At 37.2% G+C, this 27,103-nt stretch overlaps 2 protein-coding genes across 10 annotated transcripts in view; both read left to right on the top strand.

Moving 5' to 3' along the window:
- The window catches only part of LOC143461652 (neurexin-1-like), a 34,379-nt gene extending 11,679 nt beyond the window's left edge, over nt 1-22,700 (top strand). The window contains exons 8-29 of one of the 9 annotated variants that reach the window (XM_076959453.1): nt 405-533; nt 603-767; nt 2,889-3,054; nt 3,508-3,621; nt 3,940-4,032; nt 4,917-4,949; nt 6,374-6,493; nt 7,399-7,455; nt 8,635-8,815; nt 9,064-9,192; nt 9,437-9,581; nt 9,893-10,046; nt 10,540-10,719; nt 11,065-11,184; nt 11,351-11,371; nt 16,023-16,219; nt 17,182-17,350; nt 18,325-18,411; nt 18,814-18,990; nt 19,075-19,220; nt 19,463-19,514; nt 20,475-22,700. In XM_076959453.1, coding sequence (XP_076815568.1) covers nt 405-533; nt 603-767; nt 2,889-3,054; nt 3,508-3,621; nt 3,940-4,032; nt 4,917-4,949; nt 6,374-6,493; nt 7,399-7,455; nt 8,635-8,815; nt 9,064-9,192; nt 9,437-9,581; nt 9,893-10,046; nt 10,540-10,719; nt 11,065-11,184; nt 11,351-11,371; nt 16,023-16,219; nt 17,182-17,350; nt 18,325-18,411; nt 18,814-18,990; nt 19,075-19,220; nt 19,463-19,514; nt 20,475-22,066 — 4,227 coding nt within the window. In that variant the 3' untranslated portion in view covers nt 22,067-22,700. Of the gene's footprint in view, nt 1-404; nt 534-602; nt 768-2,888; nt 3,055-3,507; nt 3,622-3,939; nt 4,033-4,913; nt 4,950-6,373; nt 6,494-7,398; nt 7,456-8,634; nt 8,816-9,063; nt 9,193-9,436; nt 9,582-9,892; nt 10,047-10,539; nt 10,720-11,064; nt 11,185-11,350; nt 11,372-16,022; nt 16,220-16,372; nt 16,552-17,181; nt 17,351-18,324; nt 18,412-18,813; nt 18,991-19,074; nt 19,221-19,462; nt 19,515-20,474 lie in introns of all 9 variants that reach the window. The other 8 variants (XM_076959454.1, XM_076959460.1, XM_076959452.1 and 5 more) reach the window with 8 other exon arrangements.
- A 2,199-nt stretch (nt 22,701-24,899) lies between these two features.
- LOC143462428 (C-type lectin domain family 4 member E-like) lies at nt 24,900-27,056 on the top strand. The gene is made up of 4 exons (XM_076960596.1): nt 24,900-25,090; nt 25,167-25,242; nt 25,380-25,527; nt 26,521-27,056. Exons 1-4 carry the CDS (start codon nt 24,950-24,952, stop codon nt 26,786-26,788), a joined length of 633 nt encoding a protein of 210 aa, XP_076816711.1. The 5' UTR covers nt 24,900-24,949; the 3' UTR covers nt 26,789-27,056.
- Nucleotides 27,057-27,103: the final 47 nt, after the last annotated feature.

Below are 27,103 nucleotides of genomic sequence, written 5' to 3'. Positions count from 1 at the left end.
GATTTAACTTTTCATTACGATTAAGAACTCTTTATGTTGGGTTTATAGTCGCTTTGTAAATACAGGCTACCACATGTTATGGGGTTAACATTTAATGACCGAGCTGAGGTTTGATTGGCTTTGGTTACAATTCTATAATTTTATAAGTTTTCTAAAACGAATTTTGAAAGTGTAACTATATGCTTGTGGCAACAAATGCGAGTGTCAGTTTGTTCTATATATTAAAGCAGTAAACAAGTAGATATCAACAAAGAAACAACTTAAAGGTTAATTTATTTTTGTTAGTTTGAACAAGAGCTTTCTCAAGCTCCAGTACCTTTAGATATCAAGATATTTGATATTTATAGATATTACCAAAAATACAAATATCTTTCATACAGAACTTGTACGTTATTAATCCGCAGTTTCCCAACAACGCTGACGTCACGAGCCCTAGTTTATCCGACGGTCGTTGGCATCATTTGAGTATACACAGAACGGGCCAAAAAATTGTTTTGATTGTGGATGAAAGTCGAAGACCCTTTGAAATGGCGGTGAGTTTATGTTTAAATGATACAGCTAACATGACGGAATGTTGTAGAAATTAATACGGGAAGTTTTAGGGATCAAACCGTAATCTAGACCTGAATGGTAACTTCACGGTGGGTGGTACCGATTTTGGGACGTTTCTTCGACCCCTTACCGATCTCTTGAACGCCCCCTGGCGGAAAGGTTTTGTGGGCTGCATGAAAGATTTCAAGGTTGACAAACAGGAAATCAATTTAAGGGTGAGGCGATATTGTTAATCTACATTATTTAAATTAAGTTTATTATGAATTAACATCATATTTTAAATGCATAAACTATATAGCTTGATTTAAGAAAATTCTTTTAAAATTTTTACTTTTAGATACAGATTTTATGCAATTCTGTATTTTATCGCTATCTTTGTGTTTTTGAAAAGCAAATTTCTGAACAATGTTTTCTTAAAACAACCTTTCACTCCTTGATCTAACCATAAACACAATCGTACTTGTGCAGCCTACTGTAATTGATTTAAAAATTTAGATTTAGATGTCAGAAATTTGTCTCAACAATAACTCGAACAAACTGACAGCGTCAGTCATTTTTCAGTATAAGCCTATAAGCCTATGCGTTACATTCCATTAAACAATTTACATGAAACGAGAAATTTGCTTGTGCATCAGAAAATCTTGTGAGTTCTTGATCCGTATAAGTTGTTATTTTCTAGAATTAGAATAAACATATAAAATGAAACTGATTTGCTGCAACATGCTGACAGACTTTCTTCCAATGCCCCCTAATTCCTTTTGGTTATTACTATTCACTTAGTGATGTTTTTATTGCACTTGTCATTGAATTCATTGACGCACATAGCCGTTAAGACCTTTTTCGTTTCAATTAGACTGGTCTAACTTGCATCACAAATCAAAATAGCGAGGCGATTTGTTCCTGACGTTTGATGAGCCTTTTTCCCAAAAGGACCGTTTTTTTTCGATTTTTGATAACGTTTCGAAAGCCATCTATACATTAATATCACTAAAATCTTTCGATCCTTTGTGTATATGGAATACAGAAATCCCCCAAAGGTATATACAGTTCTGTTGCTGATAACATTTTACGACCTGACCGATTTTCTGTCCGAGCCCTAGCGCCAGAGATACTTTTTTCTCTTCATTTTTTTCTCCTAAAACAAGAAGAGAGAAAACTTTAATCGGCCACGGCATATGTTTTCTGACATCGCTTAATTATCCTGTCCAGTGATTCAGGTAGAAAGTATTATGTCATTACTCATTACTAAATGAAAATCGACAGTTACCGTCTATGATTTTAGCTTAACTGGCGACACACAAACTTCAGTTCGGCGATCGGCCAATCAGGTTCGAAAAGTTTAGACTTTAAGAGTCCTCAAGACGCCGAGAATAAAAAAAAGGATTTAGCTTAAGATTAAAAAGGCATTAAAAGCATTAGCGTTTCCTGCTAAGAGAAATCAACTCGGTGTTAAGTGCAATAGATTAATGCGCAGACCTCAACCAATGGGATTAAAACTGTTAGAAGGCAAAGAAATATTTTGAAAGAAATTCATTTTCATGTGCAACGTGCTTACTTAAAAAGCAGCAACCTTTAACTAAAATGATCATATAATCAAGAAAGAAAAGAAAAAGCAGTTTTATTTAAGATTCTATGCAAAGCATTTCTTTAGCTAGCCAAATAGTTGAACGCAAGTTTTTTTCTAAAAATCTTTTTTTATTAAGTTTAAATGTCATTTAAAATCAGTAGAATTGGCAGCCAGTAAACGCGATAAGTAACTTAATTATTTAGCTTTACGTTCAGCAGACCGGAATCTTACTAATTTTCGGGTTCTATAGTGATTCAGAGTCACCAGATCTATGAATATGTTATCGAATCCATTTTTATGCGGTTTTAAGTCCTTTAATTTTCAGTTGCAAGTAAACCCAGCGGATTATTTCAGTTATAAATCTTTACTGACAAAATAGAGCTTTCAAAATTTTTTACCATTGTTAAATCGGATTCTGTTTCATCGATTTTGAAATGGATAACGTGGGTCAAGACGGGATCCAAGGAAAATCCCGGGTTACCCTTAAAATGGCAACCCTGCTATGTTTACAATGCCTGCACCTGCACGGTCCGCCTCTAAACATGTGCAGTTCCTATTACAAGGTTGGAATGCGTCTTACGTAAAAGTTACACCCAGCAATTTCTAACCCTAGTTTTGATATACTGTACTGGTGGTGTTGTTAATCCTGCTGGTTGTATTAGCTATTGTTGTTATCATTGTTGGTGCGCATGCTTTTGTAGCCATTTGAAAGTATCGGAAATCGCGGCATATCGCAATCTATTTTGTCATTTTGCAAATTTTTTTTCAGTCCCTGAGCAAGAATCAAGGAGGTATAAATCCAACTTGCGAAAGCTTGTCAGGTTCATATTGCCGCTCTAATCCTTGCGAAAACGGAGGTTTTTGCATCGAAGGGACAAACAGATTCATTTGTGATTGCTCCAGCACCTCTTTTAAAGGAGAAACATGTTCGGAATGTGAGTGAATTTAGCGGTTTATGTAATGACCATACAGCAGTTACGTAATAAATAGTAGCAGGCTAAAGTGTACGATACAAGCTTGGGTTTTTTCGACAGTTACCATTCCTACAATGTATAGTTTCATTTGTGCTGCTCCTTCAATGCATCCATAATTGTCGCCTTTCAGCTATTCAGTCTTCTTGGACATGTTTTATTTGTCCTATTTTGAATAGAAAATATTGTCTCCAAGGGCTGAAATAACTGAATGTTGCCGTATACTGAGTAACACATACCTGTCAAATTGCTGCCAAGTTACCAATGTTTAGTAGAGCAGAGTTCTATATCCGTTTTTCGACTAAGCTAAACTTAACATCACACGAAGTGATTGGTATTCTGGATTTTGTAAATATTCTTTTTCATATTTTGAACCGTTGCAACTCAATTAACACGGGTTTAATATATAATCGATAGCGGTGTCGGCGGCGCGGTTTGACGGCGGACAATATATGAAATTTCCGCTGTCAAAGACAATCCAAACCACAGGAGAAGTAATTTCACTTCGATTCAAGACAAGTATTAGCTCAGGTGATGTCTATACTTTTGCTTTCTCAAATGTTAGAAGTAGAACAAAAATAAGTATATTAAGCATATACTTGTAATTTAATACATGTAATTTTTAAATATGTCTTTCTTCATATATGAACGGTTTCTTCAGCAATAAAGCCTTGTTTTCTGTTCTTGGTTAATGTTTATCAATGATATTAATCATTTACCACATGGCCTTGTAGTAGCTGGTAGCATGTGCAAAACTTACTTTAACTATCAGATAATATTATACTGAAAGACAACTTTCTAAAAAATGTTTACTTTGGTATACATTTAAAAGTTAAAGTGGCATTTCAGGTTTGCTTTTTGCAACGACGTCAAACAGAACGAGAGATACACTTCTCATTGAAATCATTAGTGGAGGAAAAATTAGGCTCTCTGTGAATGTTGGTAAGTTGGATTCTAATTTTCACAGTTACTTAAGACTGCTTCGAAAACTTGATTTTCCAACCTTGTTAAATCATCTTGAGTCTAAAAACATGAACGATAATTGACAAGTCATTAGGAGTCTATGAATTAGTAATGACCACGCAATAAATGAAGGCTGACGACCTATAATTACATTTGAATGATGAAACGATAAAAACCTGGAACATGGACAGAATGATAAAATACTAAAGAATTTTAAACACACTGTTGTAGCTATATCGCCTATATGCTATCATAATTTATTCGATTTTATTTACTTCTCCACATGAGGCAAAACAAATATGTACATTGTTTTTGCATTTTGTGTTGTGTAGTACATTACATCAGGGCTTCCCAAACTGGGGGTCGCGACCCCGCAAGGGGTCGCGTAACGAACTTCAGGGGTCGCAGAGCGTATACCAATTTTACACGAAGTACAAAATACAATCAAAACAAAATATCGTTCCAGCCTAATCAACATTGAAACCGCCTTGAGACCAGCATTAACATATATTGAGCCACGGCTGGACTTGCTTTGTAGCAGAAAGCAGTCGCACCAATCACACAGAATAAATGTGTGTGCTTTTTTGTTTCCAGTAGCCTACATATGTGTAAAGTAGTAAGTAGGCTTTGAGTACTGGTTGCTTGAATTCAGTCTTTGCATCTCAATAAATGTCACTAATGACTAATGTATATTTCGCGCTGCTAATCAAATTAAACGTGAAGGGTCGCGGAAAACTTCAGAAGTTTGAAAGGGGTCGCGAGCAAAAAAGTTTGGGAAGCCCTGCATTACATCATCTTTTTATTTTCTTCACTTACGTTTTTGTGTTTTTATTTTAAATCATGTTTTATCATTTTTTTAGCAGATTGTAACCAGATCAAAAACTGCACTGCACCTCGTAAGTGTCACTTTGCACTTCATTCTGCACTTGCATGTTTACGTAATACCATTGTGACGTCAGAATTAACGTGTGGCATCAGCAGAAAAGATGGTGGAAGTCACGGACCCCTACATATGCTAACAGCTTATAAAACTTAAAAGCCACATATTGCTATTTCATCAATCCAATGCATTTTTTATCGAGAGGCTTGGTTTTCAAAAAATTAGTATTTGGAGAGTTTAATTATGACGTCACAATGGTGTCATTTTTGTTGTGATTTGTTTCTACTGTATATTCATTTTTGTTCTAGGGCTGGAGGTTTAGTCGATTTTCTTTACCCGTTGAAGTTAAGGTATTAGCCGTTAGCTGTCATAATCGCAAATTGTGAAATCACATTGTCAATTGCAGTGAGAACTATACTATATATTTATTCTTAGAAATCGGGACAAAAAATGTTCTTCTAGCAAAGCACGATATAATAGGTTCCAAATAAAATTGTAGAAATAGAATATTCGAGCGTTAATATGATTAACAGAGCATCGTATTCCCGTGGTGCGATGGATTTACCAAGTGTTTTTTTACAAATTCCTTTCTGCAGGTAAGTTTTCGACCGCTGGCTGATTTTTTTAGTCGCTTGTAGCTTTAGCCACTATAAATCATTTTTTGACCGGATAAATATTTCACTCTCTAATTTATAAGCAATGGGCAGAAAAGACCCAGAGAAACACAAAAACCCTTAACGCGGTCGTTAAATGACATCAACCCTTTATAACGCTGCATCTTTTATATGTGGATTTGTCCGGTACGATTAAGAAGTGTTCTTGCGGATTGTCTTAATAAGTGCTTCGATATAAGCTGTAATACAGCATCCTTCAGGCCAAGTAAGCATGCACTTGTTTCAGTTTTAGACCTTGTCGTTTACGTTCGATTTTTAAGAACACTCGGTACAACTTCCTCATCAATAATTTAAAAGCCTGAAAGTGCACTGGCCAATTAAGTCTTGCTTTCCTCCTTCTTGCAACCGCCCTTTTGTCGGGTGAGCCTACGCAGAATCTGTACCAATAAACAACAATTGAATGTGGAGTTATCGCCTGAAAAACTTATTAACTCTTATTCTTTTATTCGTTTAACATTTGTTTGGAAGTGTCTAATCATATGATAAAATTATTTTATAAAGGAATAATATGAGGCATTTTCTGGTCTTTTTAATATGAGGTCTTCTTGAGGCGTTTTATTTTTTGCAGCAAGGTTTTTAAATTTCCAAACACCAGATGGAATCTACATGTATAGGTCATACACAATAAAGATATCTCGCAAATGAATTACAAACTGTATACCTACCAACTAATTGATAGCATCTTCGTTTTCAAATCATGATTACTTAAACTTTGGATAATAAAGAAATCTGAAACTATTTTCTAAAATATTTTATTGCAATGAAGGTCAACGACCTCTTCGACTAATTGAAGGGTCAAAGTTGAATGACCGACAGTGGCACACCGTCAAGGTCATGCGAAGAAGCCGAAAGGTCACTATCAGCGTAGACGGCGCAAGAAGCAGGGGTAAAGTTTCACTCTAATTTATATCGCAAATTTTTAGCAAATTAAGCGTAAATTAGCAGTCTACTCAAAAATAAAAGATACTACTGTAAAAGCTTTGACATCAGTTAGCAGCAGCAAACAATCGCTACTTTTTATGTGTCGCGTGATAAGTCTATGGTTGATATTTTTGTTTTGTTGGTGCAATAGACACAAGCAAAGCGAAATGAATTTCTTAAAAAATGGGTCAAGTCAAAATGGACCTACGCGGTTTGTGAATTCACTTTAACTGTATAAGCAGATAATATATGAGCATAACTCTTGTCCTAATACGGTCGTATGAGACGTCATGCTATTTATGCCAAGTGTAAGTCGAATTAGATGGTTTTCCATGTCCGGTCAATTTCGTCCATTGCAATGTTAACTTCTTTATTCTACCAGATGTAGTCGATGATAACTTTAAAAAATATTTTTAGTGCACAGCACATCATGCATATTTCATAACAGTTTTTTTTAGCCGATATTTCCGACTCGTCTTATTAAAATTCTTGATTTTTCAGTAAATCCTTCCGAATAAAATTTCTTGTGGTTTTACTGGCACTGTCTATCAAATCAAATATGCGGCATGAATATTTTAATCTGGAAGAAAAACTTGCAACTTTATGCAGAATCAATATATGCAAATTTTAGATTAGCATCAGAAGCTATTCCAACAAAAAGCAAAGAAAAGAAACCGCGCTGCTGTAAAACTGAGCCTGAATTGATTTAGCGTTGATACCTTTACAACAGACTCGTAGGGAAACGTAAATGATAGGATCGGTTTTATCGGGCAGATGTTTTTCGATAACGTCGAACACATCACTGAGAAGACTATTTAAGTTTGTGCACAATCTGATACAAAAACACTTTTATATATCCTGGTCTTCTAGCATTAAGCATATCGCCAAGGACGGATTCTTCTCGAAGTCTCGTCACCGGTTGTTGTGGTAAGATCTAAGTCACTCGTAGTGGCATGCCAAGGCAGCTAGCATTCCGCGAGGAAGCGGCTTAAGTGATAACTGAAACACCCTTTCTGGCATGAGTTCTTTGTAAAATATAAACTTCGCTTTTGATGTAGGTGCTTGTTTTTTGTCGGGATGGTAACTTTGACAGTTTCTTTTTTCCATAAATCCATCGTTGCTATCCTAAATGCTTTGTTTTATCTTATGGTGACAGTTGTATTTGTTTAAAATAAGTACCTTAACAGCATGTGGCTTCCGCTATTGCATGGTGCATATTGCAGGTGAAATAAGCTGCAAAATGCTGCGAGTCTATTTCGTTTCTTTTAGAATTTAGGTTATTGCGTTTCTAATATCAGTAGCTACTAATTTTCCACTATTTTTAAAGTCAAAGTCTTTGTCACGTTTTGTTTTAACAAATAGTTTCTCAGCTCGGAGTTGCTTTGCTACACATTAAAGCCTGTTAAATGTCAAGTTTATCAATGGGTTTTGTTTTTAGTGAAAACAAATACATTTACATAGCGCAGTTCGAAGGATAAATAAGTTAATGCATTGTATTACTTCGCAACCCTCAAGCGTGATGAAAAGCATTCCATAATAAGGCAGAGTTTTAATTATGGCCTGTCCATTCTGGTCTTAAACTATCAGGTTAAATTTTTTAATTTTCCCTACTAATCTTAAATAAAAATGTCAAGTTTTATGCTCGAAAGAAGCGTGTTCGACGGTGATATTACGTGCAAATGACAGCTTCACACAAGGCGTCATTACAATATAGAGCCGTGATATTTGCTTCTCATTTATCAAAGTGTCAAACTGGTGTTGTAGAACCTTTCGACTCTTGTTATAGGAAACTTACGTCATAGACGCCGTATCCCAGCAACGTTTTTCATCTTTTAGTCCGTTTTTAAATAATTAATATTGTGATAATTTATTTTCGGGTGAGGCATAGCTTCATCTAATGTCCATTTTAAAATCCCTGAAATGTAAAATCGCCTGTCCAGCATTGCTTAACATAATCTTGTTTCCAACTAAAAGTAATCAAACTATAAATTATACATATTTGCAGAAAGAAAGAGCCAAGGGTTATAAGTTACATTTTAAAAAGCGCACTTAGCCTATCTCGCTTGTATGATTGGTACAATTATACTTACTGTTTTTCTTTTTTAGATTTGCTCCCTGGTAGTTATAACAAACTCGAATTTGACATCGTTCATCTTGGCATGTTGGTGGGTTCCTCAGTCGATGACGTCAACATCCTTTCAAGTGCATCATCAGCTAATTCAGACACGAAACCGTTCGCGGGATTCATGGAAAATGTCGTTTTCAACAGCGAAAACTTAATCGAAAGGTTAATTTGATAAACAACCGGTAGTCGAAAGGCTTAATCAAATACAACTTCAAGTGTTAATAGAAAGTATATTTGATGCAATTCCGGTTTCCTTTAAATACATTTTGATTCATTTAGAAAGGTTTTTTTATTCATTGTAACAATGCAATTTCATTCTATACCTTGCCTGTTTAAATTTACTAGTCCTTACTGGTTTGGGTATGTGTTAGCTATTAATATCATTTGATAATGATAAAAGTTTTTTTCAGTTGTATCGATCAACGTTTAATTTGTACCAAAACGTCGACGTGGGATCACACCACTCCGATATATGCCTGGCCGTATACCTTTGGAAGTGCTGGCAGCTATTTGTCTCTGCCAACATTGAACGCTTACAGGTATATCAATAAACGTCAAACGAAGCGAAAAATAATGATCTTAAACAATGTGCTATATGTTTGATGTCGTTTGGAGCAGTTTATGGTTTATAAATCACGTCTACATGGTGCAGCTTATTGTCTTGAAGCGTTTAACATCATAAATACAAACGGGCAAATTTACTTAGATGAGAATTTGTATTGCCTATAGATTCATCGAACGTGTTTAAAACATTTTTCTCTACAACAAAATTTGTTTCTTCAGCTCCATGGACCTTTCACTGAGCTTAAGAACTACAGCAGGAGACGGCTTGATTCTTTACAACGCCGGAAGACAGAACGATTTTATCGCCGTTGAGATCGTGGACGGAACGATACGCTACAGCTACGACCTTGGTAACGGACCTCAGGTACGGGATCACTATCGCCTAAAAATAGGTTTTTAAGCTTTATAGTTGCAAGTTTGCTCTCTCGATTAGAGATCGAGATAACATTCTTTAATTTGTATTCCTCGGATTAGTGTAAATACCATAAACGATTACACTAATTTTGAAGATATCAATGATTACTGGTTATTCGGCAATAAGTTTAAAAGAAACCCGAAATTTTATTTGCCGCGGTAGTACATCATCATTATTCATGGGCAATTTGCGGTTTACATTTTTTTACAACTGCAAACATTATTGCTGTCACTTTCAAGTTCATATCATTCCTGTTTCAGACTATTTCCGTTCCCGGAGCTCCTTGGCTCCATGACAACAACTGGCACAACGTCAGGATCACTAGGAGTGAGAAGAATGATCACGTCATCACGGTTGACGGGGTCAGAGCTAAATTTTCGGGAGACTATTCCAAGACAAACCTTGACTTGACGGGTAAAATTGTCGAAAGATTTGTAGAAGTTTTAGTCAGTATTCGCCGAACAAATTAAATACAAAGTATTTTTGTACTGTATTGTTTGATGGTATGTAAAAGTCTTTATAAAAAGAATCACGTGTGGATCGGTTTATCTGTTCTGCATCGGATAAGGTATGTGTGGTGTGAATAATTACGCTTTGCGGATGTCCTTTCCAGCATATGGAAAAAATTTTCTTGACACTCGCTTGTCTGCGAATATCCGATTAAAATGTGACAATCCGATCACACCTTGAAATCTACAGTACTTATCGTGCTTTTTGTCAAGGTCAAGATTAAAACACGGTTCCATTTATCAAATGGAACACTTGTCATTTTAAACCCCCCCTGTTATGTATATATTATATCGATAAGATTTGCTTTCGTAGCCTATATTAGACAAAATATAAATCAATTAATCAAACCTAAACTGCATCGACATAACTGATCTAAAGATGCTCTGCAATGAAACAGGCCAACTTTACATCGGTGGTCTGGACGCAAACAGTTATTACTACAACCTCCCTTCTCAAATTACTTCTAAAAGTGGCTACCAGGGGTGCCTGAGCAATGTTGACCTAAATGGTTGGACGTTTGCAAGTTTGGAGCGAGACAGGAATGACAACCAAGACGGGATAACTGTTGGGTGCAAAGGTAAAGTTTTCCTTTAAGTGTTTTACTGTTAACTACAGCGTGCAAATTTGACACAAGTATGTCAATTGAGTTGTTATTTTTGTTTATTTTGTTAGTATTTGTATGTTTTCTGTGCTCATGCCATGCTAATGCATATCAAATCATCGCACGAGTATATTGTGAATGCAACTGCTCTGGTTCGCACTTTCACTGGTTTCTAACTAAGTGAAAATACTTTCAATGTATTTCAGCAACTGGTAAACAAACCATAAATTTGATACAAACACAGCAGATTGAATTGACTTGTAATTGTGTATAAAAACGGAAGATATCATAGCATCAACGGCTGGCGTTTCTTTTTCTTAGAACCGAATAATCCTTGCGTACCAAATCCATGTTTCAACAATGGAATCTGCACCAGAAAATGGGAAAAATACACGTGCGACTGCAGCATGACAGCTTACGTTGGTGAAAATTGTCAGCAACGTAAGTTCAAATGGCGCCGTAACACAAGTTCTGTGATCCTTTTCCGGTTACACGCCGAACAATTAGCTGATTATGTAATTCACTCAAAATAACATTTAGGTTACAAATAGATTTACTTTGGTAAAAATGTTATGTTAAACTCTCACCTTTTTCTTCTTTTCACTAGATGTCAGTACACTTCGTCCGGGTAAGCAGTCGATTTTTGGCAAACGTTTAATAATATTTTAGAAATTGTAGTAATAAGTTATTGTATTAACTTATTAAGGCGGAGAAATTGAACTATATCCTAAAAGAAACTTATATAATTTAATGAAAAAGCCAACCGAATTATAATCCTAATCGGAATACTTAATTTGGATTATTTGAAGCCGAAACATGAAACCTTGTTTTTGACATGATTTGAAAATACCGATATATAGTCCAGTCAATCCGGCTCAAAATAGGGCTTGACCCACCACTAATTGCAAATGTTTTGACCCATACATTTTCTGAAAGCTTACATCATACAGAATAACATATTAAAAATCTGCTGCGAAAAATTTAGTGGAACCCCCTTTTTGGGGGTAAAAACAAAATGGCCGCCATGTGTCCCAAAAATCTTCATTTTAACGTATCTTTTCACCTAATTCATGTAATTTAGTTCTGTAAAAGAGCTCATTCTATATTTCTGGTACAAGGAATTTATAAACAGACACTGGAAAGTTGAAAAATGAGATAAAAATTTGTCTTAATAAAATTTTATAACATAATTTAAAAATAAAATGGCCGCCATGAGTCTGAAAAATCTTCGTTTTTCCTTATCGTTTAACCTAATTCGCAAAATTTAGTTCTGTAAAAGACCTAATTTTATCAAACAATTAATAGTTCAAACCAAGGCATCATCATCAGAGTCAATGTCTTCCATTAGGCCTAATGACGAATTTGAACATAACCCATGACATTCACCACATGCAACTGTACATTCTAAACCAGATTTCCGGCATGTGCATCGAAGTGTAGAACAGCCGGTCTTGCAGTTGCAGACAATCATTTCCAGGAACTGAGATGGAGCTGGAAGTTTGTCTGTCATCACAGGCACCAGACTGCCTTCACTAAAACGCCAACCCCACTGTTCCGGTGGCACATCTGTCTCATGACCCAGCCACACCTGCACTTGATAATATACCCTGAGACTGTGAAACCTCGCTGCTTATGACGTGGGAGGAAGAGAACATGGGTCTACTGCAGTCATACTTCTTGCTGTCTTTCCACAGAAAATTTGATATCTTAGATCGTCAAGATTGTCATCTTGCCTTCCATTGTACATGGCAATTAGAGCCAACTTCCCTGCTTTTACAACGTCATTTGCATTTGCAGAGAATGACATGAAAGTTACTGCAGCTGTTCTGAAGTTTTCATCAGTTCTTAGTTTTGTAACAGCTTTCTGTTTGCCTATTCCAAATACCCTTGAAGTGGTATCACATCCCAACAGTGCATGGGCAAAGAGAAGATTATTTGACACAGTGTCTCCAAGAAGTTTTCTGGTGACTGAAATGTTTCAGCACTTTGATGGTTTTTTAGTGCCCTTTTTAGATGCTGTTTGCAACCAGATGTTGTGCGTGGTATTACTCTTCTTGTAATGTATGAGCAAAATCAGAATGTCAGTATCACTTGCTAAAACTACAGTGTCTTGTTGCTGTGCAGATGACATCGCGGTTTCTACTATCAGGACATCTGCATCTCCTCTGGCATGGTGGACAACACATCCTGCTCTTTCGAGTCTGTCCCCTATCATATGGATTAGTCGCAAATCGGCACGAAAAGCGCCGACTCACGGAGGCGTGCATTTATCAGACCAAAAACCGACCGGGCCTCGGCCCGTGCTCGTTGGTGACTCTGGGTAACTTTGCGGATCGCACGGTCTTGCACCGGCGAAAAATTATTCAAGTGTCTGCCCTATAAACTTTCGTCGGTTCGGTATCTGCCTACCGAGGTTCTTACGGGTGACGGGGAATCAGGGTTCGATTCCAGAGAGGGAGCCTGAGAAACAGCTACCACTTCCAAGGAAGGCAGCAGGCGCGCAAATTACCCATTCCCGACGCGGGGAGGTAGTGACGAAAAATAACAATGCAGGACTCTAACGAGGCCCTGTAATTGGAATGAGTACACTCTAAAACTTTTAACGAGTATCCATTGGAGGGCAAGTCTGGTGCCAGCAGCCGCGGTAATTCCAGCTCCAAAAGTGTATATTTAAGTTGTTGCGGTTAAAAAGCTCGTAGTTGGATTTTGGGCTCGGTCCGTCGCAAGGCGTGTACTGGCGTGCCCGGCCTCACCTTCGGTTCACCGTCGGTGCTCTTGACTGAGTGTTGGCGGCGGCCGGAACGTTTACTTTGAAAAAATTAGAGTGTTCAAAGCAGGCGGTTCGCCTGAATAATGGTGCATGGAATAATGGAATAGGACCTCGGTTCTATTTTGTTGGTTTTCGGAGCGCGAGGTAATGATTAAGAGGGACGGACGGGGGCATTCGTACTGTGCCGCTAGATGTGAAATTCTTGGATCGGCGCAAGACGAACAACTGCGAAAGCATTTGCCAAGAATGTTTTTTTTAATCAAGAGCGAAAGTCAGAGACTGTTCGAAGACGATCAGATACCGTCCTAGTTCTGACTATAAACGATGCCAACTAGCGATCGGGGGGCGTTACTTTGACGACCTCTCCGGCAGCTTTCGGGAAACCAAAGTCTTTGGGTTCCGGGGGAAGTATGGTTGCTAAGCTGAAACTTAAAGGAATTGACGGAAGGGCACCACCAGGAGTGGAGCCTGCGGCTTAATTTGACTCAACACGGGGAATCTCACCCGGCCCGGACACCGTGAGGATTGACAGATTGAGAGCTCTTTCTTGATTCTGTAGGTGGTGGTGCATGGCCGTTCTTAGTTGGTGGAGCGATTTGTCTGGTTAATTCCGATAACGAACGAGACTCTGGCTTGCTAAATAGTTACGCGACCTTCCCGGTCGGCGTCTAACTTCTTAGAGGGACTAGTGGCGTTCAGCCACACGAGATTGAGCAATAACAGGTCTGTGATGCCCTTAGATGTTCGGGGCCGCACGCACGCTACACTGACCGGATCAGCGTGTGCTCACCTTGGCCGAATGGTCTGGGTAACCCGTTGAACCCCGGTCGTGCTAGGGAGAGGGAATTGCAATTATTTCCCTTGAACGAGGAATTCCCAGTAAGCGCGAGTCATTAGCTCGCGTTGATTACGTCCCTGCCCTTTGTACACACCGCCCGTCGCTACTACCGATTGAATGGTTTAGTGAGGTCCTCCGATTGGACCCGGAGCGGCTGGCAACGGCCGAACCGGTGTCCGAAAAGACGATCTAACTTGATCATTTAGAGGAAGTAAAAGTCGTAACAAGGTTTCCGTAGGTGTCCCTGCGGAAGGATCATTATCGAAACGAACGGAGGTTCCCGCTCGAGCTGCGGCAAATCGTGTACATAGACGACTCTCCCCTTGACAGCATCAGCCCAGGTTCCAGGAAAAGCAACACATGCTTGAAGTAGCTTATCACGGAAGTTCAAAGCTCTAATCGGAATAAGCTTATGGTCATTTTTTTGCCATCATACATATCAGGACATCCACATAATATACAGTTGTCTCTGTAAGAGAAAGTGCATTCTGAACGAAGTGAGTGTTGACCATGATCTTCATCTTGATCTTCCTGACGCTTTTTCATTTGTAGGAGCTTTTTCATTTATCCTTTTTCAAGAAGGATATACAGTCTTTCCCAGATCATCAGATATAGAGCATGAGGTCTGTTGCAGAACTAAATTTTTCAGGTAAAGCAGCGCAATTATCACGATAGTTACGTCATAATACAAACGGTAATGTTTGTGAAATATTGATCTGCAAGTTAAAGAAACATGAATATGATCAAACTAGCAAACTTTTAAGGGTTTATGTTCGATTTACAGTGAGTTATTAACATAGTTTTTTTGCAGAACTAAATTAGATGAAAAGATATGAAAAAATTAAAGATTTTTGGGACTTGTGGAGGCCATTTTATTTTTAAATTGTTATAAATTTTAAAAAGACACGTTTTTGTCTCATATTGCAACTTTCCAATGTCTGTTTTTGGATTCCTGTACCAGAAATATAGAATGAGCTCTTTTACAGACCTAAATTATATGAATTAGGTAAAAAATATGGAAAAATGAAGATTTTTAGGACACATGGCGGCCATTTTGTTTTTACCCCTAAAAAGGGGGTTCCACTAAATTTTTCGCAGCAGATTTTTAGTAAGTTATTCTGTATGATGTAAGCTTTCAGAAAATGTATGGGTCAAAACATTTGCAATTAGTGGTGGGTCAAACCCTATTTTGACTGGACTAATAACTTGGGTTCCAAGCGTTGTTTCGAAAAATTGAATTCATGTTTATAACTTTTAAGTTAACTAAGATATATCAGTCACTATATACACACCAGTGGCGTCTTCACGATAGCCTATGCATGTTGCAGGTTGTCGATGCATGAATGTACACGTTTATACATATTTGCATGAGATACCATTGAAAAACTATATATCAAGGCCTTGCTAGTCATAAATTTTATCACACAGTTACATCGTGACAATAAAGAAATAAATCTACCATTATTTGTATATATTGTATTTGGAAATCGGTGTTCGGCTCTTTAATAAGCGTTTTCTGTTGATAGATTTCGTCCATTACCAATTGTTGTTTATTTTTATACATTTCGTATTCATTTTGAAATTGCGTTTGATTGATCCACCAAAATTTCAGATTTACGTTGCATGGTTTATAAAAATTTTCCTAATCATCAAAGCAAGGTTTTTCCACAGATAAAATCACTTATAAATTTGGGCCATACCCGGGCATAATGGTCTACGAGTGGCCAGAACTCGACAGGCCTTCAAATCGGCTCGACAGATTCGGTCTTGGCTTCAGCACCTCACAGGATTCTGCCATGTTTATGAAAATAACCGGAGGCATTAATCCTAGATTCAAATCCCGGAAGCAGTATATGCAACTTACTCTTGTGAGTGATAATCACGGCAACGTCGCCATGTTTGAAAGCGGGTTATGGCTGGGTAGAATTCGTAAAATGTGGACAGTCTCATTTTGAAAAACTGGCGGCGTTGCTGATACATCTCTATTCTTACATTAACGTTTTTTTGAATTGTTGTTGTAGAAAATGTTGCCACACCCACGTACAGGTTCAAACACGGTACGATCGTTTACAATTTACCGGTTCCTAAGAGTGGTCGCATAGATATCGTCACTTTCGGATTCTCTACCCTTGAGAAAAATTGTTTGCTAACTCGACTCGACTCTGCAGTGGTCGGAGGGAACTTTCTTTCCCTGACTATAGTGAGATTGCTTTGAGTGTTGAGTTGAACCTTTCAACGTGTGCTTGCTTTTTTGAGTGACCCTGTATCAATTGTGAGTGGTTTTGCACTGAGCATGAGTCTGGTTTCTTTAAAAGTGACTTGGTTTGAATTGGACTTGTTTAATTGATCGAGCTTGCCGCTTTTGCTTGAGTTTGCCGGCTCTACAAAACTGGCTGTATAAATAAATATTCGCTTATTTTTCTGTCTTTGCTACGCTTGCTTCGACGGAGTTTGAACGAATACGTTACTCTGGGTTACATGTTGCTAGTTTGTTGGTCGAGTTTAAAATTTCTTCCCGTGGTTTCATTAACGCGTCTCACCGCTGTAAATTGTTTGAAAAACAACGTTTTGCCGGAAATTTCGCTTTTAATCTGCACGTTCATTTTAAGTTTTATTTTTTTGTTGAACAAAACATGGTCAAAGTAATGTTGCATAGTTTTATCTTAACCAAGTTTTATTCTTATTCTGTACTCAGTGAAATGTCCTGTTCATGAAGAAACTTAAACATCCCAAAAAATAGTTTCATTAATTACATTATCCCTGGTGTTTCGGCTGTTTTCAGAAAGTGCTTTTTCTCTTAATTTCAGGCAAACTTTTATTTCTTTATTAGGAAGACGGCAAAGTTACATTAAGATACAACGTAGGACAAAATGACGTCATGTTACAAGAACCTGTCAAGGTATCAGACGGTCAGTATCACACTTGCGTGGTCAGACGAGAGAGTGGAAACGCGACCATGCGTGTGGACAACCGTCCTGAAATTCGAACAAACAACAACAGTAAGTTTTCAATTTGCATTAACATAACTTAAGAAAGGAAGCAGATAGTTTCTAGTTACTAAAGGGACCGTACACATCTCGACACATTGGCACAAAAATTAAAAAGGAAAAATAGAGACAAAAGAATTTTTCCTGACATGTCTGTCGTATGGGATTTTTTCATTCTGACAAGTCGCCTGGTGCTCACGTGGTTATACGCTGTTTAAGCCCTTTAGTTGCTGCAATTAAGTCTGCACAATTGTGTAATTCAACTGATAACCTGTTCCAATTGACGATAGGGTTGCTTGTGCGTGTTTTTCAGTTATGTCTGAATGCCTTGTTGCGTAACAACGCAATATTGTGCATGTTCTGCTAGAGACGTTGACTTGTTTATTTCTTGCTCGAAAGTATCTGATGATTTTACAAATGCAAGTAGTCAAGGAAGTGTCTCTACGTTAAATCCAACGCCGAAATGACAACTCCGTAATAAGAATCCTACATAAGTTAACTTTTTGCAATTTCTTCAATTTTATTAAAAACTATATTGCCCAAACTAACCCAAACACTCAAAATTATCCGAAACTTTTGGACTTACCGACCGCTTTATGTTTTTAATCTTCTATGTTTTGTGTGGGGAAATTATTCAGCTGTGTTTCCTCTTAGAACTCCATCATAATAGAATCTGCTGTAAACCTGTGCATTATCGGTTATATCCCTTAAAAATGTCTTTTCAAGTATATTTACTAGGCTTTGATGGATGTACTGTATTATAACATTTATAGCTTCGTGATTGGATTTTGTTAGTAGGCAGCCCACGCGTTTTTAGTTTCTACCTTGCTGAATTCATCAGCATATTCTACTGCTGGCTTGACGCCGTACCGTACTCTATGCGTGGTTAGAAGAATTCTACCATCAGTTTCTGGCCACCTTATAGCTGTTGTTTCGTGAATGCAATGGGTTGCATCGGTCGGTTATTTTTCCCATTTTATGTGTAGGGGCAGCACGCACCCGTTTGGCAAATGCGAAACGTGCCATTCCCGCGTCTTTGTATACCACCGTAGACGCATGGTTCAAAAGCAAAGGTACTAACATGGGTTTTAGACCTAACGTTGTTGCATGCGTGTGTCATTACTAGTTTCCACGAAAACGGAACGTTCATTATTGTGCATTTTGTTAACTGTATTTTCAGTTTGCATACATATATTTGTTGCTTGGCAACCGAGGAAGCTGTTTTGAGTTTGAGTAATAACTAATATCTTTGACTGTCTTTTACGTATCTATAAAACTGGCCATACCGTTTCTTGCTAATATTTCATTAACGGCAAATTTTTACAAAGTTTTAATTTTATCAGTTTGTGTTGTAATTTCCTCAGTAAAATTGCCATAATCTTGCTGAGGTTATACCGTAACATGTTGTAGCAGTAACTCATCACACGGTACCACAGTGCGTTGGTTTAATCTAGTCTGCACTTTTTTATTTACAGAAGGAAGAAGCATCTTTAATTCCCAGTCGATGATTCAGATTGGTGGAATCGTCTACGATAATGATGATCCGTCTCCTCTGAACCGGGATGGAAAGACCCTCATCAGTCGTCCATTTCGTGGACAGATGATGGGTTTCTTTTCCAATGATATCAGAGTCTTCCAAGAAGCAATTCGTAGTAAGTTGGAAAACAATTTTTGAAATTAAAACTTTAAATAAATTTTATTTTGATTTTGACGCGTTCGTGTCATGTTCGGTTTAGATAACTCACAGGTAAAGATCTTTGGTGACGTCACTTTGGTCGGAGGTCCGAGAATGTCGCCGACAGATGCGACGCTACTGCAAACGACAACAACGATGGCTACGCTAACGACGTTCACAACCACCCAGTCTACTGATACATTAGGAGTAAGTCCAATACCTATTAAACTCAAATCAACATCCTTCTCGTTGTCATTAAAGTGTATTGTAAGAAAAGAAATTCAGAATGATGGTTTTCGATCTTCCTTACAGTAAACTTTTTAGTTTACGCTATCTGCTCTCGCCATGGTTATTACTAAGCTTGAATTTTTCAATTTGACGCCGTCTCTTAAAAGATGTCAGTCCATTTTGGATTTTGTCCCTTTAACTATTATTTTAAATTATTTTAGAATCAAACAATGGATGATTGTGACGACATAGATTTATGCTCAGAAAATTCAGGTAAAACATTTTATTTTTAAAGCTAAGTTTTAAGCACATGTATCAAGCAATTTTGCTCGGCTTAAAGATATTTAATCCATAACAAATCAACTTCACATAATGTTTGCTGCTTACATACCACCAACAAAGTTTAGAATTTTTTCCTCCTAATTAATTTTAATGTCTATAATCGACTAAACAGCTGATCTAATGTCATCTGCTTGCTTGCTTGTTATATCGAACTTTTATTTTTATTTTCTTAACCTGCTACTCATGCATGCAACTTAAAAATCAATACTTGATCCATTGCCAAGCATCGTCTTTCTGTGAAAGGACGTTGGCAGTTTGCCAAATAACAAATCTGCTCTGATTTAGAATTTTACATTCAACGGACAAAAAAACATTTTATGTGTTTGTGAAACTTTTTCAAATTAAAATGTTACTAAGTGTAAAAATATTTGTCATTTGGCAAACTAATTTTTTATCATTTCATTTTTTGTTTCTCTTGACCCCCATAAGGCCGTAAATATGACCCCAGAGGTGGGAACAGCTCATTCTGTTGCAAATACTCTTCTGGACCACTCCTAATATCTTGGCTTGCTCTATGTTATTTCCTGTTCTAGCTTGCAATTGGTTTAGTATCGAACAATTTTATGCAAGTCAATGCTATTAACACTGTTGCATTAATTTCTATGCATGCTGCTATAATTATGGGAGAGCTATATGCGCTGGAATATAAAGTAAGTGTTGTTTCTGATTACAATTTTGTTAATAATCTGTAAATATAAGCCTACAATTGAATTCTAACAGTTAGCGAATGGTGAATTAAGTATTATGTATAATTACATGCTAATCATGCTTAGCCTACTGTTATATTCTGATGTAGCCTACTTACTATCGCATTGGCTAAATATAACTTTAGCTTATAACCTATTTAAGATGCCAAGAAATTAACTTAGAGACATAACTTTTTAATAATAGGTTCCGGAGATTGGTCTGGTGACAACGAAGCCGAAATAACCGAACCCCAAATAGCTTCAAAGCCAGACGATGAGTCCAGTACCGCTCGCACAACCGTCGTAAACGAAAATCAACCCATCGACACATCACATATTGTACAGCCGAACATCGTCCAAACTTCAACTGCAATTATTCCAACCGAAGAAAACGAACAATCACATTCTGATTCTGCCACTAAAGAAACCACATCATCTCACATTACAACGAAAAAAGCTGACAACCGTACCAATTCCGAATTTCAAGATATAGCGGAACGGATCTTCAAGGGAAATAATCGATCTGAAAAAATCGACCACAGTATCCAGACAACAACGATGGCAGATACCGTCCATAACGAAAGTCCTACCAATGCGAGTATTTTACGGGTACAACCCACAAGTTTTCCATCGGTTTTCGGCAACCAGAAAAAAACTAAACCACATACTCCGGACACTTTATATACGACATCTAGCTCTTCCTCTGATAAAGATGCTACTGTTGATAGCTTGCAACAATATCTTAGAGAAACTGGTTTTTTGGACTTTCCACCCAAAATCGCAACCAAACCTGTTATCTCCTCAGATACACCTCGCAGTAACGTACCCAGCTATACCAAACCAAGTATTATTGTAACTAAAAAAAGTTCACCTAACCCTACCCTACACCGGAATGCTTACCCTACTACCCCTGTGCCTAACGCTTCCAATTTAGACCAATCACACCGCATGAGTAGCACGCTAGAAAATACTAAAATGCATGAGAGTAAATTAAATATTTTGATTCACACCACTGCACCGCTAGACTTTTCTTCTACTCCTACTTTGGAAAGAGATAACATCGATGAGCAGAATACAGGCTTTATCGATGTTTTTCCATCCACTTCTAACCGGAATGATCCAGATATGGTCGGTTCTGAAAGCTTTACTCAAGAGTTAAAGACTTCAGAACCAATCTACTCCTCATCAGTTAAAAGAAAACTGGTTAAAAGTGGAAGGAAAGTTCCTGTTCCTCCTCCAATTACGCCTTCTTCTTCTATTGCTCTTTTAACTTCCACTTCCTCATCTTCTACATTTGCATCCTCATCGCACACGGCCCGTGCACGTGCTCACGCTTTCACTCATCCTGCAAACACAATCACCGTTACAGACGACAGTGGATCAATGGTGATGCCGAAAAACGATCAAAAAAACGAGCCGACCGAAGCTACGTCTTCTTCATCCACCGCGTATCCGGGATTTCCGATGGATAAGGATGCAACATCATTTGATGACGCCTTTGTATTTGCAGAAAAGAACACCACGTCTGGCTCAGTTGCGATTCTAGCCCAAAAAGAAGCCTCCACGACCATGATAATAGGGATCGCAGCAGCGGCAGCCTTATTCATTCTGCTCCTGTTGTTCGCGATGTATCGCTACAAAAACAGAGACGAGGTGTATCACGTCAACCAGCAGGAACATGATTATGGCGTGGTACCTACCAAGGGCAAGCAGGTTGTTTTGAATAAAAACGGTTCAAGTGTCGGCGACAAAGTGAACATTTCCAAACAAGACAAAGACAAGGAGTATTATGTATGATGACGACATATGAAGTTAATCGTGAGGTTATGTACAACAGCCACGAGATGTCGAAAGCGAGCAGATTTCATACGTTGCCTTCATAATGCTGTATTTAACCCGAGATGGCAAGTTTGTTGTACGATATTTTTTTAATGCAAAAAGTATGATCATGCATCAATTAAACCAACTTCTACGCCAAATTAACCAATTTCTACTCCCTCCGAAAAATACTTCTACTCATTTTCTTACAAATCCAATGTTTAATTTTGAATAATCTTCTTATATTATAAGCAATTATTCAAGTAATAATTTGCTTATTTTGTCAGCAATGGTTGTTTTCAACGAAAAAATTATTCGAACTTGTTTTATACGTAAGCATTATTGAATAAATGGTTTTTGTAAAACTTAATTATTTCGCCCGTTTTAACAAGCCTATTTAAGGGAATGCGCTTTATCTCAAACCCTATATACGGCCAAATGCTCTCAATGTCGATTTCTAAAATGGTGTTATTATAATAGTTTATCACAATGTTTGCGTGCATACATCGTTTCACTTTTTTATTTTAAATCTTGTTTATTTTATGCTTCTTTAAAAATAATTTTATTGTTTCTTCACAGCGTTATAGAGCACCGCTTATTAAAAGTTTAATTCCATTTACTTGTTCCGTGACAATGATCTGTTTTATTTACGCTAAAACGTCAAGCTCTGTGAGTTTTTTGAAGATCTCAGAAAAATGAACAACTAAAAGAAATTTGTGACGCGTATGGTTGAAACGTTACCCCGCAGAAAGTAAAGCGACCTGACATTTCTACCACAACTTATCCAGCCACGTGCACGCTTGTTGTTGTTAAAAAATGTTAGAAGTCGCAAAACGAAAAATCTGGGATAGTGTTCTGATCTAGATTGAGGTGCGTTGGGTTGGTGCACTTTAACACTTGTGCTACAGCTCGCGAAACTACTATTTCTGGATGTCTAAAGCGAATAACTCCGCAATCTTACTTTCTGCAAATGTTTTCAATTAAACGGCGGTAATCTCAGTATAAGAATTGATGAATGCTTTAATGCGGCTTTTAGAGCGTTTTTTTTAGCTTTGCAACTTACCACACATGCCTCCATTAATGGCACTTGCACGTTTCTTAGTAACTGACATACACACAGACATTGAGTAAATTGCACATACCTTACCTGTATGTTACTAGATAAATAATTGCAGATGCTTAAAAAAAAATTCTTTCCCATGAAACATAGAACAATATTTTTATTCAAAGAAGTTCAAGAGTTGAAAATCACTGAATTAAAAACTATAAGGGCAACAATAAACACTTGGAATGTGTCGCAAAAAAACTTATTTCTTGATTTGTGTCAACACAAATATCGTGTAAGAATATAGAAAAGAACAAATTTAGAATCTACTCGTGTATGTGTACGAAGCGGTAAATTTTGCCAATATTTAGGCTACCAGATTTGGCCTATAACGGTCTTTAGTCTTTTACGTCCTAAAATATAATTTTGCGAACCCAAGCCAGTGTGGTGATGACTCCAGTTGACTTAAAGCACATTTTCCTGTATCCTGGCTTGCCTCACCGACGTATAATATTGTTTGTTTGTTATTGTTTATTGTTTGACATGATTTGACTCACCTAATTCGGATGTAGATTTTAAAGATTCGTGCTATAAAAAAAACAGAAATCACTTCCTTTCTAAGAAATTGCAGTTATCTGAAAGAACGTTATGATAACTGGGGATGAATTTGGAAGTGCTTTGATGAATGGATCAGCAACTTACTTGGATCAGCTCTCAGTGTTACATCAGCAAACTTTAGGATATAAAACTTTGGGCATTGAAGTAACTTGGCTTGAACAATAGACTCTGGTCAAATGGCTCCATGTGAATTTCAATCCAGGAAGACTAAACCTAGGTTGACCCAACCAACATCTTCGGTTTCACAGTGCATTGATTGAATTGTCCTGAGAGCTCGTCCTGGTTTGAATCGGCCGACCACCTGACCAAATGGCTGTATGACTTGTGATAATAAGGGAATATTATTGTATACAAATTGAATAGAATATCGAATTCATAGTTTCAGACGCCTGCTTCACGATGCAGGGTGTCGGTGATAGATGTCATTGTAATTGTGCGCAAATGATTTCCTGTTTGTCGTTTTAAGATGTGGCATACAATATCGCGCGTGCCTGTTTTGCGTTAATTATAAAGTATATAGTTGTGAAATGCGTTTCGTTATTCGAATATCAAGCCTGTAAGCATGGACGTTCATATGCTGTTGCTGTTTCAATATTTTGTCTAAATAAGAGATATGCAGCAGGCAATGGCATAAAATAAAGTTAGTTCTTTTTGCGTTAATGGGATAGGATTTCAGTTATTATTTAGCAAAACGTCTGTTCGGCCAAAAAAAAAACAAACTTCGGGTTTTATTTACCCGATTTGGTCGAATTAATTCAACAGGGAATAAATGTTCTAAATGTTCGCGGGGACAGCGCGGGTTCTAAACGCGTAATTGCGATGTATACTCGCCAACAAACGATTCTACGACTTGAGCAAAATACTAGGCTAAGTACTAATTGCCAGTGCACGTTCTACGTGTCTGGATGTGAGAAAATGTTTCCGGCGTCGACTTAATTAATTAGAAATAGTGTGAAGCGCTGAATCACACCATCGCTTTTTTTACGTATTACCGAAAAGTTTTATATAAAAGAAAATTCGGTGTCAGAAAAGTTAATGGAAGAATAGCTTTTAAAATCGCTTTTCAAAAATGTTGAAATTACTGAAACATTACATTGTCATTACTATATCTTTGTCACTTGGATAATTCCGGTACAGTTGTATTTACGCAATTTTTGCGTGTTTTAGCAGCATTGAGAAAACATTTTATAATTTGCAAAATGAAGTCTGTCATCATCCTTATGCTGGTGGGGACCGTCGCGGTGGAGAGCCAGTTCTGCGGTTTATTTAGAAAGTGCGGAGTTAAAGGAGACAAAGGAGAAATGGGAGACAAAGGAGAAATGGGAGCCAAAGGAGAAATGGTTTAACTTTTTATAATTTTTGCTGTTGCAATAAAAGCAAAGTTTATCATCGTTTAACTTATTCTTACTTTTTCAGGGCAATCCAGGAATTGATGGTGCCAGTCCAGAGGTAATTCAACAAATACAGGCTGACATTTTAAGTATAAAGAATGGTGAGAACACGTATATTTATAATACATTCGCTATATACTTACATTTTTTGTTTTGCGGTTCATTAACTATTGTGAGTTATAACTTTGTTCTATTACATCAAAAACATTTGAACAAACATTCTGTTTTTGAATTCCAGACCTAAAATGGATACCTATGATGGTGACCAACGGCTACCAATACTTCCTTGCAACAACGGAGCAAAACTGGCAAGCAAGTCGTGATATCTGCACAAGTATGGGAGGTGATTTGGCGGTGAACGGAATGAAAGATCTTAACACACGACAGTACGTTTACATGTATTGGCGTTTTGCTTTAAGGGCCTAAGTTCAACACATTAAGGTGTCAATGTTTGAACAGAATAAGATATTTTGCAAGTTCATTATATTTGCAAAAAACATGAACTTACTGGACAGTGAACGTATTAATAAGTTTCCTCTTAATGTTTATACTTAAGTTCATTGTTTTAAGAACTTACATATAAATTACAGACGCTTCACTTATAATTATTTTATAACATTTTGTGTCAAATATATCTAACCGGAAAGTTGCAGAACATATGTTTATAATTGCATATTAATTATGCAGCATATTAAAATCGTGTTTGAAAATCTACAAAGTTTAACAAACCTTTAAATAACAACCTTTACAAGCGTGCTGGTGATTTCCGGTGGGCAGCAGACATAAAATATTAAAAAAAGATCCAAAGTTAGATTTAGATTTTAAATTAGCTGGTAAGAGAGAAACATTTTACATCATTTTTTTTTCTTTCCGGCTTTTTTTCTCTCAAACACTCTTCTCTTCTCTTCTTCTCTTCTCTTCGCTTCTTCTCTCTATCTCAGTAAACATGGTTCTCTGGTTGGCACATACAATCATGCTCGATTGTATGAAATTCTAGGAAAATATTGTTTGGTAATCTTTGTTATAAAAAAGAATGGGAAACAATTGTTCATGATAAAGTACGGTTTAAAGTTGAGTTTTAAACTCGTTTTGCTTTTTGCTTCGCTCATTTGCCAGGTTGACGTTTTTAGAAATAATAAACTGCGACCGTTAAACATTGTTCGCTTGATTGTTGTGTGATTCGGGTTGCAGTTATTTATAACTAATCTGTATATAATAATTCACACAAGCATCCAATTTCGTATGCTGTTATACGTTGCAAGGATCACAAAAGTACCTTTTCCGCGTTTGCAAATTGAATTTGCGTTTAGTCTTTTCCACGAAGTAAAATTGAATACAAACATAATGTAGATTGTAGACAATACCCTTTCCACCCGCAGGTCACTCTTGCAGGCCATATTGCCATCTGGAACATCCAGATCACCTTGGATAGGGCTTACTGACGCTCAACAAGAAGGAGTTTGGAAGTGGGTGGATGGGACAGCGGCTACTCCTGAAAACGTGCATTGGTTTACAAATCAACCCGATAATTTGAATGGAAACCAAAACTGCGGAACTCTGAGGAATGTTCCGGATCCTAAAGCCGATGACGATTTCTGTTTTGTTCTTCGTAACGCTTTATGCGAAAGGTTGTTCAGCTTTACTTAAAACCGAAATTTTTAAAGCTTTGCCATCACTTGGGCCTCTTGAGCAGTTTAATAACATCATTTTTGTGTATCTGTTATTGTGATGATCTATAGTCTATACTATAATCAAGAGAAACATTAACTGCAGTGTGAAAATTCAACGCTTAGTCTAGAATGTTTAAGTTGTAGATACATAAATAGGTTCATGGTCTTATGTAAGTAAAAGAATGTACACAATATGAGTCATGTTTCGTTTAAAACTTCAGCTTGCTAAATGCAATTATTGTTCAGCTTATAGATTGCTTAAATGTCTTCTCACAGCCAAGGGTTAAATTTG

Source organism: Clavelina lepadiformis, chromosome 6 (assembly GCF_947623445.1).
Source record: "Clavelina lepadiformis chromosome 6, kaClaLepa1.1, whole genome shotgun sequence".
NCBI classification, from domain to species: Eukaryota; Metazoa; Chordata; class Ascidiacea; order Aplousobranchia; family Clavelinidae; genus Clavelina; species Clavelina lepadiformis.
The sequence above is the reverse complement of the archived record's forward strand: the minus strand, read 5'-3'. Positions and strand labels throughout refer to the sequence as shown.

Coding starts and splice junctions, on each gene's coding strand:
- LOC143462428 (XM_076960596.1), top strand. CDS start 24,950: ATGAAGTCTGTCATCATCCTTATGCTGGTGGGGACCGTCGCGGTGGAG. Junction 25,091..25,166: donor TGGGAGCCAAAGGAGAAATG/GTTTAACTTTTT, acceptor TTACTTTTTCAG/GGCAATCCAGGAATTGATGG. Junction 25,528..26,520: donor AAAGATCTTAACACACGACA/GTACGTTTACAT, acceptor TTCCACCCGCAG/GTCACTCTTGCAGGCCATAT.